Here is a 12443-nt window from a genome sequence, read left to right on the forward strand (position 1 = left end):
TAATGCAGTCTACCTTTGATACTCCTGCAAAGAATACAGCAATGGCCTGTGCATCCGGGATCAGGGCCTGGTAAAAATGTATGTTGGCTTGACGCCAGTGGAACATCTAGGTCATGGAGGACTGGAGGCATCCAGCACTTACCCTGGGATAAGAATACCAGTTGGGGGGGAAAGGCACTGGAGAAGGGCTCATTATAGAGCTGTCGGCCTTGGGGCTGACTGTTGCCAGACAGGGAGATGCTCTCTCTCTCCCCCCCCCCCCCACAATTCTGAGGACTTCCGTACAGAGCAGTTTACACTCCGTAGTATCTGTGAGTGGTGGACTGACCCCATTACCGTCTCTGCATCAGGCCTACAGGCCATGCTGTACTGTGGAGTCACAACCAAGTCTGTCAACTCGTTTTTTTGTTGTTGATCCAGTCAAAAACCACTCAACTTGACATGAGAAATAGAAATGGGACCCTGTAAAATAGGGGAGAAGAATAAAGGTGTTGACAGGGTGAGCTGAAACGCCTCTCTCTCTCTCTCCATTTCGGTCTCTCTCTGTTTTTTGTCTGTCTCACTATCGCTCTCTCACGCTCGCAAAATACAGCCAAGACACGAGCTGGTGTGCTCTCCACTCTGTCAATATTGAACTCTCCTGATGGCTCCACAGAGCGATCAGGCTGCTTCCAGTTGCAGTGGCTGTGAGGGGCTGGAGGGACACCGCGGTCCCCGTTCCCCCCTGGAGAACCCAACAAAACACTGCTGGGCCCCGAGTGCATGCATCACGGCTGATTTATCGCTCCAGAATGGCTTCATGCAGATAAAATAACCAGACCAGTACGAGCCCAGCTTTTATCCAAGGCTACAATAACACATGACTGCATAGGGGAGGAATTCAGAAGGGCATACTTTCCATGTCATTTTTCCAAGTCTTGGTGAGAAGATCCAGGGGTGCATGGGGGGAATATATGGGCTGTGGGGGCACCCAGTTGGGCATCTGGTTTGAGTTGGGGAAACTGGAGTGGAGTTGTGGAAGGTGACCGGACCAAACCAATGCTGCTAATGTTCCATCCCAGTGGAGGTTTTGTGTTGTGTCAGGGCAGTCCACTCAGACTCACTTTCTGAGTGTGTTAGTTCCAGTGTGAGCACCATCCTCACAATTTCCCTCTGTTTTGCATAACCCTCCCACCATCCCCCTTCCACCTCGTGAATAAATAATGATGCAAATGTATTTTTTATTTAATGCTAATGAAAAGACACAATCCCAACGTGACACATTGAACCAAAACAATTGTTTTGTTATGAAATGTCATTGCAAGTGTAGGAATTTACCAGTTCACTTCTGAAAAGTGTACGGAAATGTTTAATACATTTGTTATGCATGCTCACTGAACTCAACATCAGAATCAGAAAAGTTGAAAGTTCGCACAGACAATGAATTTACTTTGGCAGGAATGTGCATACATTCAACATTAAGAATCTTAAATAAGTGGTGTACAAGTCTAACTATACTAAAGGTACAAAGTCTAACTAATACTAATGGACTAAAGTATGTAAAACATTTAGAATGAAATAAAATAGCTATAATATACAATATAAAAATGCTAAAATACAAATAGGGTAACAGTACAACTATGGCAAGGTTTCCTTGTGCAGGTAAAGTTGCAAACCATTGCAGGGATGTGAACGTCTTTAGGCAGACACGCCGAAATGGGCTCCGTCTAATTGTCCGGACTGTCCTCGTGCTGACCCCTGCAACACACAACACGTCCACATCCCAGACCGTTTAAGGGTTTCACTCCCTGGCTCTTCTCCAAAATGGAGTCAGATGTTAGAATTTCAGATTCCAGGTCTTTAAGATGAACTGAAGGCTCCTTCTGTGGATGGGCGAGTAAACAGCTTTGATCCTCCCACACAGAGGAGCCCCCAAGGGCTCCACTTCTCCCCTCCGTCTGCAAGCGGCCAGTCTGATTGGCTATGAAGGAGTCGCCTCTCTCTGGAAGTGCATAGCCAGTGGCATGTTTACCTCGGCGAGAAGCTCCCATTGTGATTACCTCCCCGCCCTCCGCGGGGGCGCGCTGCTTTGTCATTGTAATGAAGCTCAGCCAAGGCCAGAGGTGTCGACTGTGATTCACACACACACACACACACACACATGCATACACACACAACACAGCCCTGGCTGCACGCTGGACTGGAGTGTAATTTCTTTTCTTTTTTTTCTTTCTTTCCTCCACATCCCTCCCCTCCTGCCTTCTCTCCCTCCACTTCCTCCCTGTCTGTCTCTCTCTCTCTTCTGCTCCCTCTCTCGCTTTTTCTCTCTGTTTCTCTCTCTTTTTGTCTGTTACCCTTCCTTCTTTTTAGAAAGTGTGTGAGCGACAGTGTGCCGTGGGAGAGCGGCTTCTCGTGATTGGCAAGCTGGCAGAAACTGATTAGCTCAGTTCAACTCTCGCCGTGAAATCGCAGTGTCACTGTGGAGGCCACTGCGGTCTGTCGGGGCCAAAGGCGTCTAGGCATGGAAATGAGGCCCCCCCCATCTCCATTAACGCCCTCCGCCTCCTTGTCGTGTGAAAGATGCTGGAGAGGCCCCCCCGTCACATGCTAGTCCTCCCCTCAACCTGAGGTCTAAGACTGTGGCGGCCGCGATTGTTATTACAGATGGAGAGGGTAATGAGCTTGTTCTGTGTGAGATTTGGAGCAGCTTTGATGGAGCACAACCATGGACTCTGTGGCACTGCTGTCCATTCTTGTTTGAGTCCCAGAACTGGAATCCCATGTTTACTGTCAAAACGCTTAGATCTCCAGTACCACAGTTGGTGTAGTGCATTTTTTGGTCTGGCTAAAGTAGAGTTTGAAACCCACTCTCTGTCTTGTGGTTTGATGCAGAGTTTTTTTAAATGATTGCAAGGAGGCTTATTTCACCCGGGGTGGAAAAACGACATCTTTGTGCCAGGCCTGGAACGATTAGCATTTTGTGAGAAGTACTAGTTGTAGTCATCGTGGTCTGTGCCAGGTGGAAATGAAGGAGATTCATCACCCGCTCCACTTCCACACTTAAAAGACCGGTGCGTTCGCCAGAGTCTTCCGGAACTTTGAAGATCGCCTCGAGCCAAGGAAGCGCACCTCTTTCCTGTGACGAGGGTACGCTTTGACCCAATCGTTCAAACGTCCTATTTGCATGGGCCCCAGGAAAGTTCCAGAACATTCTAAAGCACTCCCCAAGGTACATGAATGCAGACTTCATTATCCAGTCACTTCCATTGTAGCGTGACTAGCAGGTCTGTCGTGTTGCTGCTGAAGCAGGTTGGAGGGTGCCAGGTCATTTGCGGTTGACAGATTTGGAACCCTCAGGGAGGGTTGAGTATGGTCTAGTTTCAATGTTACCTCTCCCAGTATATTCAGCAACAGATGCCAACTCTGAAAACACATCATTTAAATAATTGCCTCTTATGAAGCCTAAATAGGAATATATGGTTGTTTAAAGGAATGTATTGCAGCCCCTCGCGTGCTCCCCTTTACACAGGGTTGTTCAGTCATGTATGAGGGCCCCTATGTCAACCGCATACAGAGTTCTCTCCAGCGGAGCCCCAGATAGACAGCAGGAAGTAGGCATGAGACGCCAAACAAAGAGCGTTTTGTTTTGTCCTTCCGTATCTTACAGAAGTACCCTCATAAAGCAAACAGTTGGCTGAGGAAGAACACTTTCTCAACCACAGCTTGAAACTCAAACAATTTCCGGACTGTTCCGGCTTTAACCAGTGTCCCAAAAAAAAAAAGTATTTTTTCAAGACTTCAATAGGAGGAGTCGGTAAGATTTGCTTCGGCTGAGCTTGTATGCTGCAGACCCCACTGTTGTTATGACACTCATCATCGGGCTGGCACCAGCCATGCCCGGCCTGGCACTGAACCATACGGCCAGTTCAAGGATGAGAAATATGAGTAGAATCTCTCTTTGGTAGGCGCCAGCCTGCCCTCCTTAAAACTGCGAAGGAACAGTTCCAGTGTGGACCTGTAGGAATCTAGGAATCTGCTAGGACCTGGGATGTGTTCCCAGAAGACGTCTGCCATCAACATCACCCACATTCTGACAGTTGTTGTCACGAGGAGCCGAATTTCAAGACACTCCTGGTCAAACTGTCTGTTAAGCTTCTTAGAGGTGACTTCGCTTCACCCCCCCCCCCCCCCCAGCCTTCTCTGTGGTGGTCGGGGGAGGGGACCTCCAGCCTCTCTAACCCTCTCATTTCAGAACTTCCTTTCTCCTCCTCCATTTTTCACTCAACACTCGGCTGTGGCCAAGGCAGCTCCTCGTGCCCACATCAAAAGGCGTGGCGAGGGATTGTTTTTCCCAACTCTCCTCTCTGATCCCTCTGTACTCCCCCCCCCCTCCTCCCCCTTTTACATATCATTTCGTCCACATCAAACGTCACAGTCCCACTTACCCCGGAGGCCTTTGTGTGGCCTCAGGTGCTGAGCGCTGAGCCTCTCTGCTCAGGGGGTTAGCGAGGAACTACTGCTGTGTCGGCGCAGGTGAGCGCCCCAGGTATCCCACCACCACAGCCTTTGAACAAGGAAAGGTGTGTGTGCGTGTGTGTGTGTGTCCGTGGCCCCTGCTGTCATGGTGGGGGGTCACCTAGTCATGATTGATGGGGGGCCTGGTGCCCGGCCCGGGGATGTGTGATTGAGAGTCCCAGGGGAGGTGCCTTAACGTGGACAGCTTTACTGTGTGTGACGACCGAGCGCAGCATCAGGGGTCGGCGGGGTCAGGAGAAGGATGGTTTCAAATATCCGCCTCACTGTGGTCTCAGGAGGCGGCCCCAGTGCTCGCTTCGCCTCGTCACAACAACATAACACTTCCCCAAATGAAACTAACCCTTCCACTGATGAGTGTTTCTTCATTAGTCGGCACGGCGAATGCGGAAAAATGCTTCAAACACGATGTCATATTCACAGGCCCGCCATGGTTTGGTGAATGATTACTGGATGTGCGTTTATTTAATAATGCCATTAAGCTTGAGATTTCCTGCATTCCATTCTGTCACTGTGCCATGTGTTCTGTGGAGTCTGAACGGCGTTTCCTGTCTGCTTTCACAGGGATATGCGGAACAACATCATCAGCCGTATCGAACCGGGGGCCTTCCTGGGACTGCTGTCGCTCAAGAGGCTGTGAGTTTGAACCCCCCCCCCCCTTCCTGTATATCACTTTGGATAAAAGCGTGTGCTACATGAAATAAACACATTCCACTACGGATACACCCAGTGATATGATACCATACCAGATATACTGTGCTATATGCTGTGCTATTCATAGTGTTTGTCAGACTCGGATCCGTGCGTAGTCGCTTAGCCTGTGATCCATGTAGGTCTTGAGCTGCGTTGAAGTACCGTCCACTTCTGTGCACTGATGGTTTCCAGAGGTTCACTTACTTCACGCGTTCACACGGAGAGACGAGCCGTGCAGTCGTGCGTGTAGCCAGGCCTGTGTTGAGAGTGGGGAGGTATAGGGCTCCATAAGGGAGGCCTCGAAAGCAGGGTGTGAACTCTGCAGTGATGAGGGCCCGGGCTCCGGGCCAGGGACCACTCCAGAATGCACCAGGCCCTATCCACTTTCACACACGCAAGGGGAAGGGGGATGGGAACGGATGTGTGTGTGTGTGTGTGTGTGTGCGCGCGTGTGTGTGTGTAAGAACGAGGGAATCATCCAATCCCGCTTGATCTCTGCCAACATAAACTTAGTGTGTGGCTGCTGGGAGGGAGAGTGAGTGAGGCAGAGAGCCTGTCAGCTTCCTGGCCTGATCTCTGCAGCTCACACAAGCCAGCACTGCTGCTGCTGTTACCACAGGACTCCTCCTCCCCATGCTCCTCCAAGATGCCTCCTTGTGCTCTGGCAGTACTCATATCGTACTCTCATACTACTTGAATAGTGCTCTTGCAGTAATCTGATATGGACTTGCATTGAAATGGGTCTGTCTCTCTTTTCATCTTCATAAAGTTGTAAAGTAAACCCATCTTCATTCATTCATTCATTCATAAAGAAAAACAGGTGCTCAGCATAATTTATGTGTTTGAAAGAGAGGTGGCTGACAGACAGGGGGTGGAAAGTTTGGAGCCATCCTAACTGGGTGTAAACATTAGGCATGTGCTGACTGTTGGCATGTGTCTCCAGCCTAGCTGGCTCTGCCCTCAGCTGTTGCTGCCGACACCACTGGTGGTGAGGAGGGGGGGCACGATGACTCCGTCTCTGCTTCTCTGTCTCGTCTCTTCTCTCTCCATACCTCTCCGTCTGTCTCGTCTGTGTCTCTCTGACTCTCTGACACTGCACCAGTGTCTCCTGACTAAAACCCGACAGTTGGTGCGGAATTTGTCCTCCTTTCAGCAGCAAAGGCATCAAATCAGACTTTGATTCATTTCAGAGCAGCCATTCAGTGGGCGCTCGTGAAGCGTCCTACTTTAACCAGGAGGCTGTGAGTGGGACATGGAGAAAGGCAGTCCGGTGTAGGATTGACCCGTGTAACACAGGTAGAGATCGGGACCTCGGTGCTGAAAAGTCGAGCTGTTTTGCTCTGCAGGCTTGCGAGTGACCATGCAGCCGTGCATTGTTGGAGGTCTTTTAAGGCAGAGCGGTGTGGGCCCTGTCATGAGAGCTGTCACATGGTGTCTGGTGGGGGAGGGGGGAGACAGCGAGGGAGGGAGGCCTCTCACCTCTAACCCCCTTACTAAGTAGCCTGCCACACACACACTCACCCAGCCTCACGTCCTCCACCCAGCCTCACGTCCTCCACCCAGCCTCACGTCCTCCCCCCAGCCCTGGTCTCTCTGCCCAGGGCCCGGCCAGCCCTGCTCCCAGCGCTCCAGGGTTTCCAGAGACACGGTGTCAGGTACTGGTGTGGAGAGAAACACGAGCGTTGGACGTGTTTGACATGAATCTGAGGAAACGAATCACCCCTCAGATGTTACTCCAGAACCCTGAGGGGGAAACATAGATATCATCCCCACCAACCCTCCGCCTCTGACTGAAAAATTGTAAAACAGACATTTTCCGCAGCTTGCCCAAACTTGTCTATCTCAATCTCGTGGATGTCTCCTCCGTGTTTGGCAAGCTTAGTCAGCACATTACAGGTTTGGAAAACGCTTTGAAATGCTGTTCATTTCCTGATAGTGGATAGGATGTCTGCGTTGGGGTTTACTTGCAAGGGTATGGGTGTGACATGCTATCAGTGTCAACAGCAGTCAGAAATGAACCCGAGCACCTCTTCAATGTTTCCCACAGAGACCTGTCCAAAAACCTCATTGGCTGCCTCAACGTCGACATCTTCAAGGGGCTCACGAGCCTCGTCCGTCTGTAAGTCACATGGCTCTCTCTTGATACCAAGTTGGAGGGACAAGGCACAATTATTGAACTGTATTTGTCGCTCGCTATTCCTTTAGTTGTAAACGTTAGATGTCTTAGTTATCCATCCCATTGATAGTTTAGAAGTGGTACACATGGCGTAGTTTCAATGTATAAAGGGATTGTCAGTTGAAGAAACCATAGTGTCCTTGATAAGAACATAAACACACACACACGTATGTGAACAGTTGCCCTTCTCAGAACAGCGGAAGACAGCGGCAGGTGCAGGGAGATTAGCATATTACCCATGATCCCCCCTCAGGGGTTTGGATGCAACAGCTGGACCCATTAGTGTGTGTCCCTTCTCCTGACAAGGAGGTGAGGATTGATAAATAGCTAGATGTCTCTGTAGAGTTGACAATAGAGGCCTGTGTTCTTTTCTGGCTTGATAAGTCGGGACCTGTATTCATCAAGGGGGGAAATGAATAAACCTAATTTGAAATGTTGGTCTATTTTCCCTCCAGAAACCTTTCAGGAAATATATTCTCCTCCCTGGCCCAGGGTACCTTTAACAGCCTGGTCTCTCTCAAGACACTGTGAGTACAGATGGGTATATAAACAATCAGTAATAAGGGCTAAGACATCTGCCCCTCTCTGATATTGGGGGCTGTGTATCTAGGGAGGGAGTTCTGCAATGCTCGACTCCATATTTCATACCTTGATATCAACTCTGAGAGCTAACTGGATCAAAGGTTCAGTTGGATACCTGTTGAGATGGTTATCAGCAGAGCGTAATTGGATACTGGTTATGATGGGGCTTCTATCAGTTCCTTACCTCTCTCTTTCTGACATTCTGTCCCTCCCTCCCTCCCTCCCTCCCTCCCTCCCTCCCTCCCTCCCTCCCTCCCTCCCTCCCTCCCTCCCTCCCTCCCTCCCTCCCTCCCTCCCTCCCTCCCTCCCTCCCTCCCTCCCTCCCTCCCTCCCTCCCTCCCTCCCTTCCTTCCTTCCTTCCTTCCCTCCCTCCCTGTGTTGGGGGCCTGTGCTCAGGGAGTTCCAGACCCCCTACCTGCTGTGTGACTGTAACCTGCTGTGGCTGCTGCGTTGGATGAAGGACACCAGCGTGCAGGTGAAGGACACCAGGTGCTCCTACCCGCGCTCCCTGCAGGGTCAGCTCATCACCGCCATCTCGCCTGAGCTCCTCACCTGCGGTACGGACGCACACGCACACACACATGCACACACACAGAGACACACACACACACAGAGACATCTGTTCTGTTGTTTTGCATATACCACCTTTCAACTTGTTGCTTTGAGCAAGCCTCACCAGACCTTTGTATTGTGCACGCACGCACCCACACGCAGACTCGCACGCACACACATCCACACAGCCACACATTGACAGCCTTTGACACACTGTCGTGTAGCACAGCACATTCTTTGACGCAGAGATCCAGCGCACAGTGCATCCCAGTACAGGTTTGGCAGGTGATCACAGCTGGGTACGGCTGCCTGTGTTTGAACTAGCTCCAGTCTTATCAGTTTGGCACTATATTGCGGGTTATGAAATCTCCGGCTCGTAGAAGGAGCAGTCACATGACCTGAGTGAGCGCACAGCCCCGCACAGGCCCTCTCTCCTGTTTGACATCTGCCGTGCTGCCAGCGTGCCAAAGGCAGCAAAAACACAACCGACCACAGCCAACCAATGAGCGACATCGATTTGTGAACACAGTTCTTTATTTGAGTGCGTTAGTCCTCTGACTCACCTTTCCCTGAAGGGACTCAACCAAAGGAGGTGATACACACACACACAGAAACATCTAGAAGCATTTGAATCCCTACAAGGGTCAGCCCCTCAAACTGTGAGACACAAAAACTACAAATCCCACAATGCCCTCCCTCCCTACTCCTGCATCCACAGACGCCCCTCTGGAGCTGCCCTCCTTCCAGCTGACGCCGTCTCAGCGGCAGGTCGTGTTCCAGGGCGACAGCCTGCCGTTCCAGTGCCAGGCCTCCTTTGTGGCGGAGGACATGCAGGTGCTGTGGTACCAGGACGGGCGCATGGTGGAGCCCGACGCCGCCCAGGGCATCGTCATCGAGAAGAGCATGGTCCAGAACTGCTCGCTCATCGCCAGGTAGACTAGCTCACTTAAGCTCCTCCCCCCCTAGGTCTTAGACGGTGGCGTTTGTCTTCTATTGTTTTATTTTGTTTCAATCTCTCACTCCTCTCCGTCTGTTTTCGCAGCGCTCTCACCATCTCCAACATCCAGCCCGGTTCTACCGGGAACTGGGAGTGTCGCGTGCGGACCAGCCGGGGGAACACCACGCGGACCGTTCACATCGTGGTTCTGGAGAGTTCCGCCAAGTACTGCCCACCAGACCGGGTGTCCAACAACAAGGGGGAGTTCAGGTCAGCACCGCCAACGTCCTGGAGGGGGCGGGTGCCAGTTTGTGGAACACTAGCTCTCTGGCTCCCTCTAGTGGTCGAATATGAACCGTCTCGCTCGAGATTGTTATTGTTCCATTGGAGCTGCAATGAGACTGTATTTCGCCCCGTGTCCGTACGCAGGTGGCCTCGCACCCTGGCCGGCATCACAGCCCTCCTGCCCTGCAACAGGCTGGCGTCCGGCGCCGGCATCTACTCCGGCAGCGCCGGCGACGAGAGGCGCGCGTGGCGTCGCTGCGACCGCGGCGGCGTATGGGCGGAGGAGGACTACTCTCGCTGCCAGTACCAGAAAGACGTCACGCGGGTTCTCTACATCATCAACCAGGTAGCGGAGGGGGGGCGCCGCTCCAGATCTGGAGAGTCAGGTTGCCTTCCGGAGGGCTTCCAAGCTAGTCCCACCCCGGTTCAGAATATAACACCCCTGTCTTTGTGTCGGTTATGGTGTCATTACCTGCTCGCCCGCCCGCCCTCCCGCCCCGTCTCCATCTCGGTTCGCCTCTTTGAGTACCCACCCACCCACCCATCTCTCTCTCTTTCTCCCTCCCTCTCTCTCTCTCTTTCTCCCTCTCTCTCTCTCTCTCTCTCTCTCGCTCTCTGTCTGTCTGTCTGTCTCTCTCTCCCTCTGTCTCTCTCTGTCTCTCTTTCTCTGTCTCTCTATAGGATCCCCACTTCCTCTCTCTCCCTCTGTCTCTCTCTGTCTCTCTTTCTCTGTCTCTCTATAGGATCCCCACTTCCTCTCTCTCCACCCGACTGTCGCGTTCCACTTTTGTTCTTTTCACTTGCTGCCAACTGGGTCGCTTTTTCATTTTTCATTCCGTCCTTTGTTTCCTCTGTCTTCCTGTGTTATTGGAAGTCCTGGCACTCTGAGATTCTTTTATACTTCAGAGACTGTCATCATTAGTCACCTAGATAGCAGATGCTTTGCCAGATACAAACCCCTGCTACGTTGACAGAACCATATCACCTCCATCTCTTAATCCCTGGCCTCTCTCTCTCTTTCTACCTTCTACCTCTCTATCTCTGTCTCCATCTCTCCTCCCTCCTCCTCCTCCTCTTCCTCCCCCCTCCTCCTCCTCCTCTTCCTCCCCCCCTCCTCTTCCAGATGCCTCTGAACCTGACCAATGCCGTGACCACGGCTCGCCAGCTGCTCGTCTACACCGTGGAGGCCGCCAACTTCTCCGACAAGATGGACGTCATCTTCGTGGCCGAGATGATCGAGAAGTTCGGCAAGTTTGCAGAGAAGTTCAAAGACGTGAGTGAACGCCGTCCTAACCCCCGAGGGGCCACGGCCACACAGGCGCGTCTGAATGTGGGCCTTTGTGTTTTTCCGCGCCGAAAGCCCGCGGGAGTGTGCGCGCCAACCCTGTGCGAGTTTAGATAAGGCTACACCACATGCATACAGGCATGACTATACATTAGTAGATTCCTCCCCTCCCTCCCCTCTCGAGCTGGACGGACAAAGCAGCCTTGTCCTATAGCTCCCTGGAGGAACGGGAATGAGAGTGCATGAGATCTGATCTGGAAGGAGGGATTACATCAGCCTGGTGGGGGTGGGGGGGGGGGAGTGAGTGAGTGGGTTACAGATCTCTCCATCTGACTCAGAACAGATCAGGTTGCTGTCCTCCCCCCCCTCCTCCCCCCTCCGCTGGGTGTCCATGGGGAGAGGCTTTCAGAGGCCCACCTGGCCTCAGCAGCACCCTCTCTCAGCACCCTGCCTGGACACAGGACGTCGGGGTGTTGACAGGGAGGCTGGAGGTGGGGGCGGAGGGGGGGGGGCAGATACACAGCTGCATGGCAGCAACGGGTCTCCAGTAACCTGACGATGTTAGAGTGACGTGACGAGGAACACCTGCGGTTCCCTGACGCTGTTCCCCTCCCCAGTTAGGAGAGGTGATGGTGAGCATCTCCAGTAACCTGATGCTGGCTGATGAGCAGGTGCTGTGGATGGCCCAGAGAGAGGCCAGCGCCTGCTCCCGCATCATCCAGTGTCTGCAGAGGATCGCTGTGCACCGCCTGGCCAACGGGGCCCAGGCCTTCTCCCTCGTGAGTACACACACACACACACACACGTGTCCAGAGCCAGGAGACTGATGCAAAGTCACTTTTCCACAAAGTGGATATAGATCTTTCTGCACCCGCTGGCAAACACATTCCAGTAACGACTTGACCTCCGGCGCTTGTCTTGTTAATGCGGCTTGTCCCAGAACTCCCACAACATAGCGCTGGAGGCCCACGCGATCAAGGCGAGCAGCTTCAACGGCATGACCTGCACGGTGTTCCAGAGGCCCAACCCGGAGCGCACGGCCCTGCGAGACCTGGGCCCCCGCATCGACCTGGACCCCGGCTCCGACCGCCAGCTCAGCTTCAAGTGCAACGTTACCAGCACCCTGTCCAGCCTGGTGCTCAAGGTACGTCTCTCTCTTTCTGTCTCTCTGTCTCTCTCTCTTTCTGTGTCACACTTTCTGTCTCTCTCTTTCTGTGTCACACTTTCTGTCTCTCTCTTTCTGTGTCTCACTTTCTCTCTCTCTCTCTGTCTCTCTGTCTCTGTCTTTTTCTCTCTCTTTCTGTTTCTCTTTCTCACTTTCTGTCTCTCTTTCTGTTCCTCTCTTTCTGTCTCTATCTTTCTGTCTCCGTCTTCCTCTCTCTGTGTCTCCTCTCTCCTCACCCCTCCTCTTCACCTCCCCA

At 52.4% G+C, this 12443-nt stretch overlaps 1 protein-coding gene across 4 annotated transcripts in view; it reads left to right on the forward strand.

Annotated features, from left to right (window-relative positions):
* Positions 1-12443, forward strand: part of adgra3 (adhesion G protein-coupled receptor A3) — a 114433-nt gene that overhangs the window by 96827 nt on the left and 5163 nt on the right. For 3 of the 4 annotated variants that reach the window (XM_084691314.1, XM_084691316.1, XM_084691315.1), the window contains 10 exons: positions 5077-5148; positions 7253-7324; positions 7837-7908; positions 8360-8520; positions 9234-9447; positions 9558-9722; positions 9882-10083; positions 10861-11010; positions 11640-11801; positions 11963-12166. In XM_084691314.1, the coding sequence (XP_084547440.1) occupies positions 5077-5148; positions 7253-7324; positions 7837-7908; positions 8360-8520; positions 9234-9447; positions 9558-9722; positions 9882-10083; positions 10861-11010; positions 11640-11801; positions 11963-12166 (1474 nt within the window). Of the gene's footprint in view, positions 1-5076; positions 5149-7252; positions 7325-7560; positions 7691-7836; positions 7909-8359; positions 8521-9233; positions 9448-9557; positions 9723-9881; positions 10084-10860; positions 11011-11639; positions 11802-11962; positions 12167-12443 lie in introns of those variants that run through there. The other variant, XM_084691317.1, reaches the window with a different exon arrangement.

The sequence above is a fragment of the Hypomesus nipponensis genome, chromosome 25, assembly GCF_054491055.1.
Source record: "Hypomesus nipponensis isolate SF chromosome 25, ASM5449105v1, whole genome shotgun sequence".
Taxonomy (NCBI): Eukaryota; Metazoa; Chordata; class Actinopteri; order Osmeriformes; family Osmeridae; genus Hypomesus; species Hypomesus nipponensis.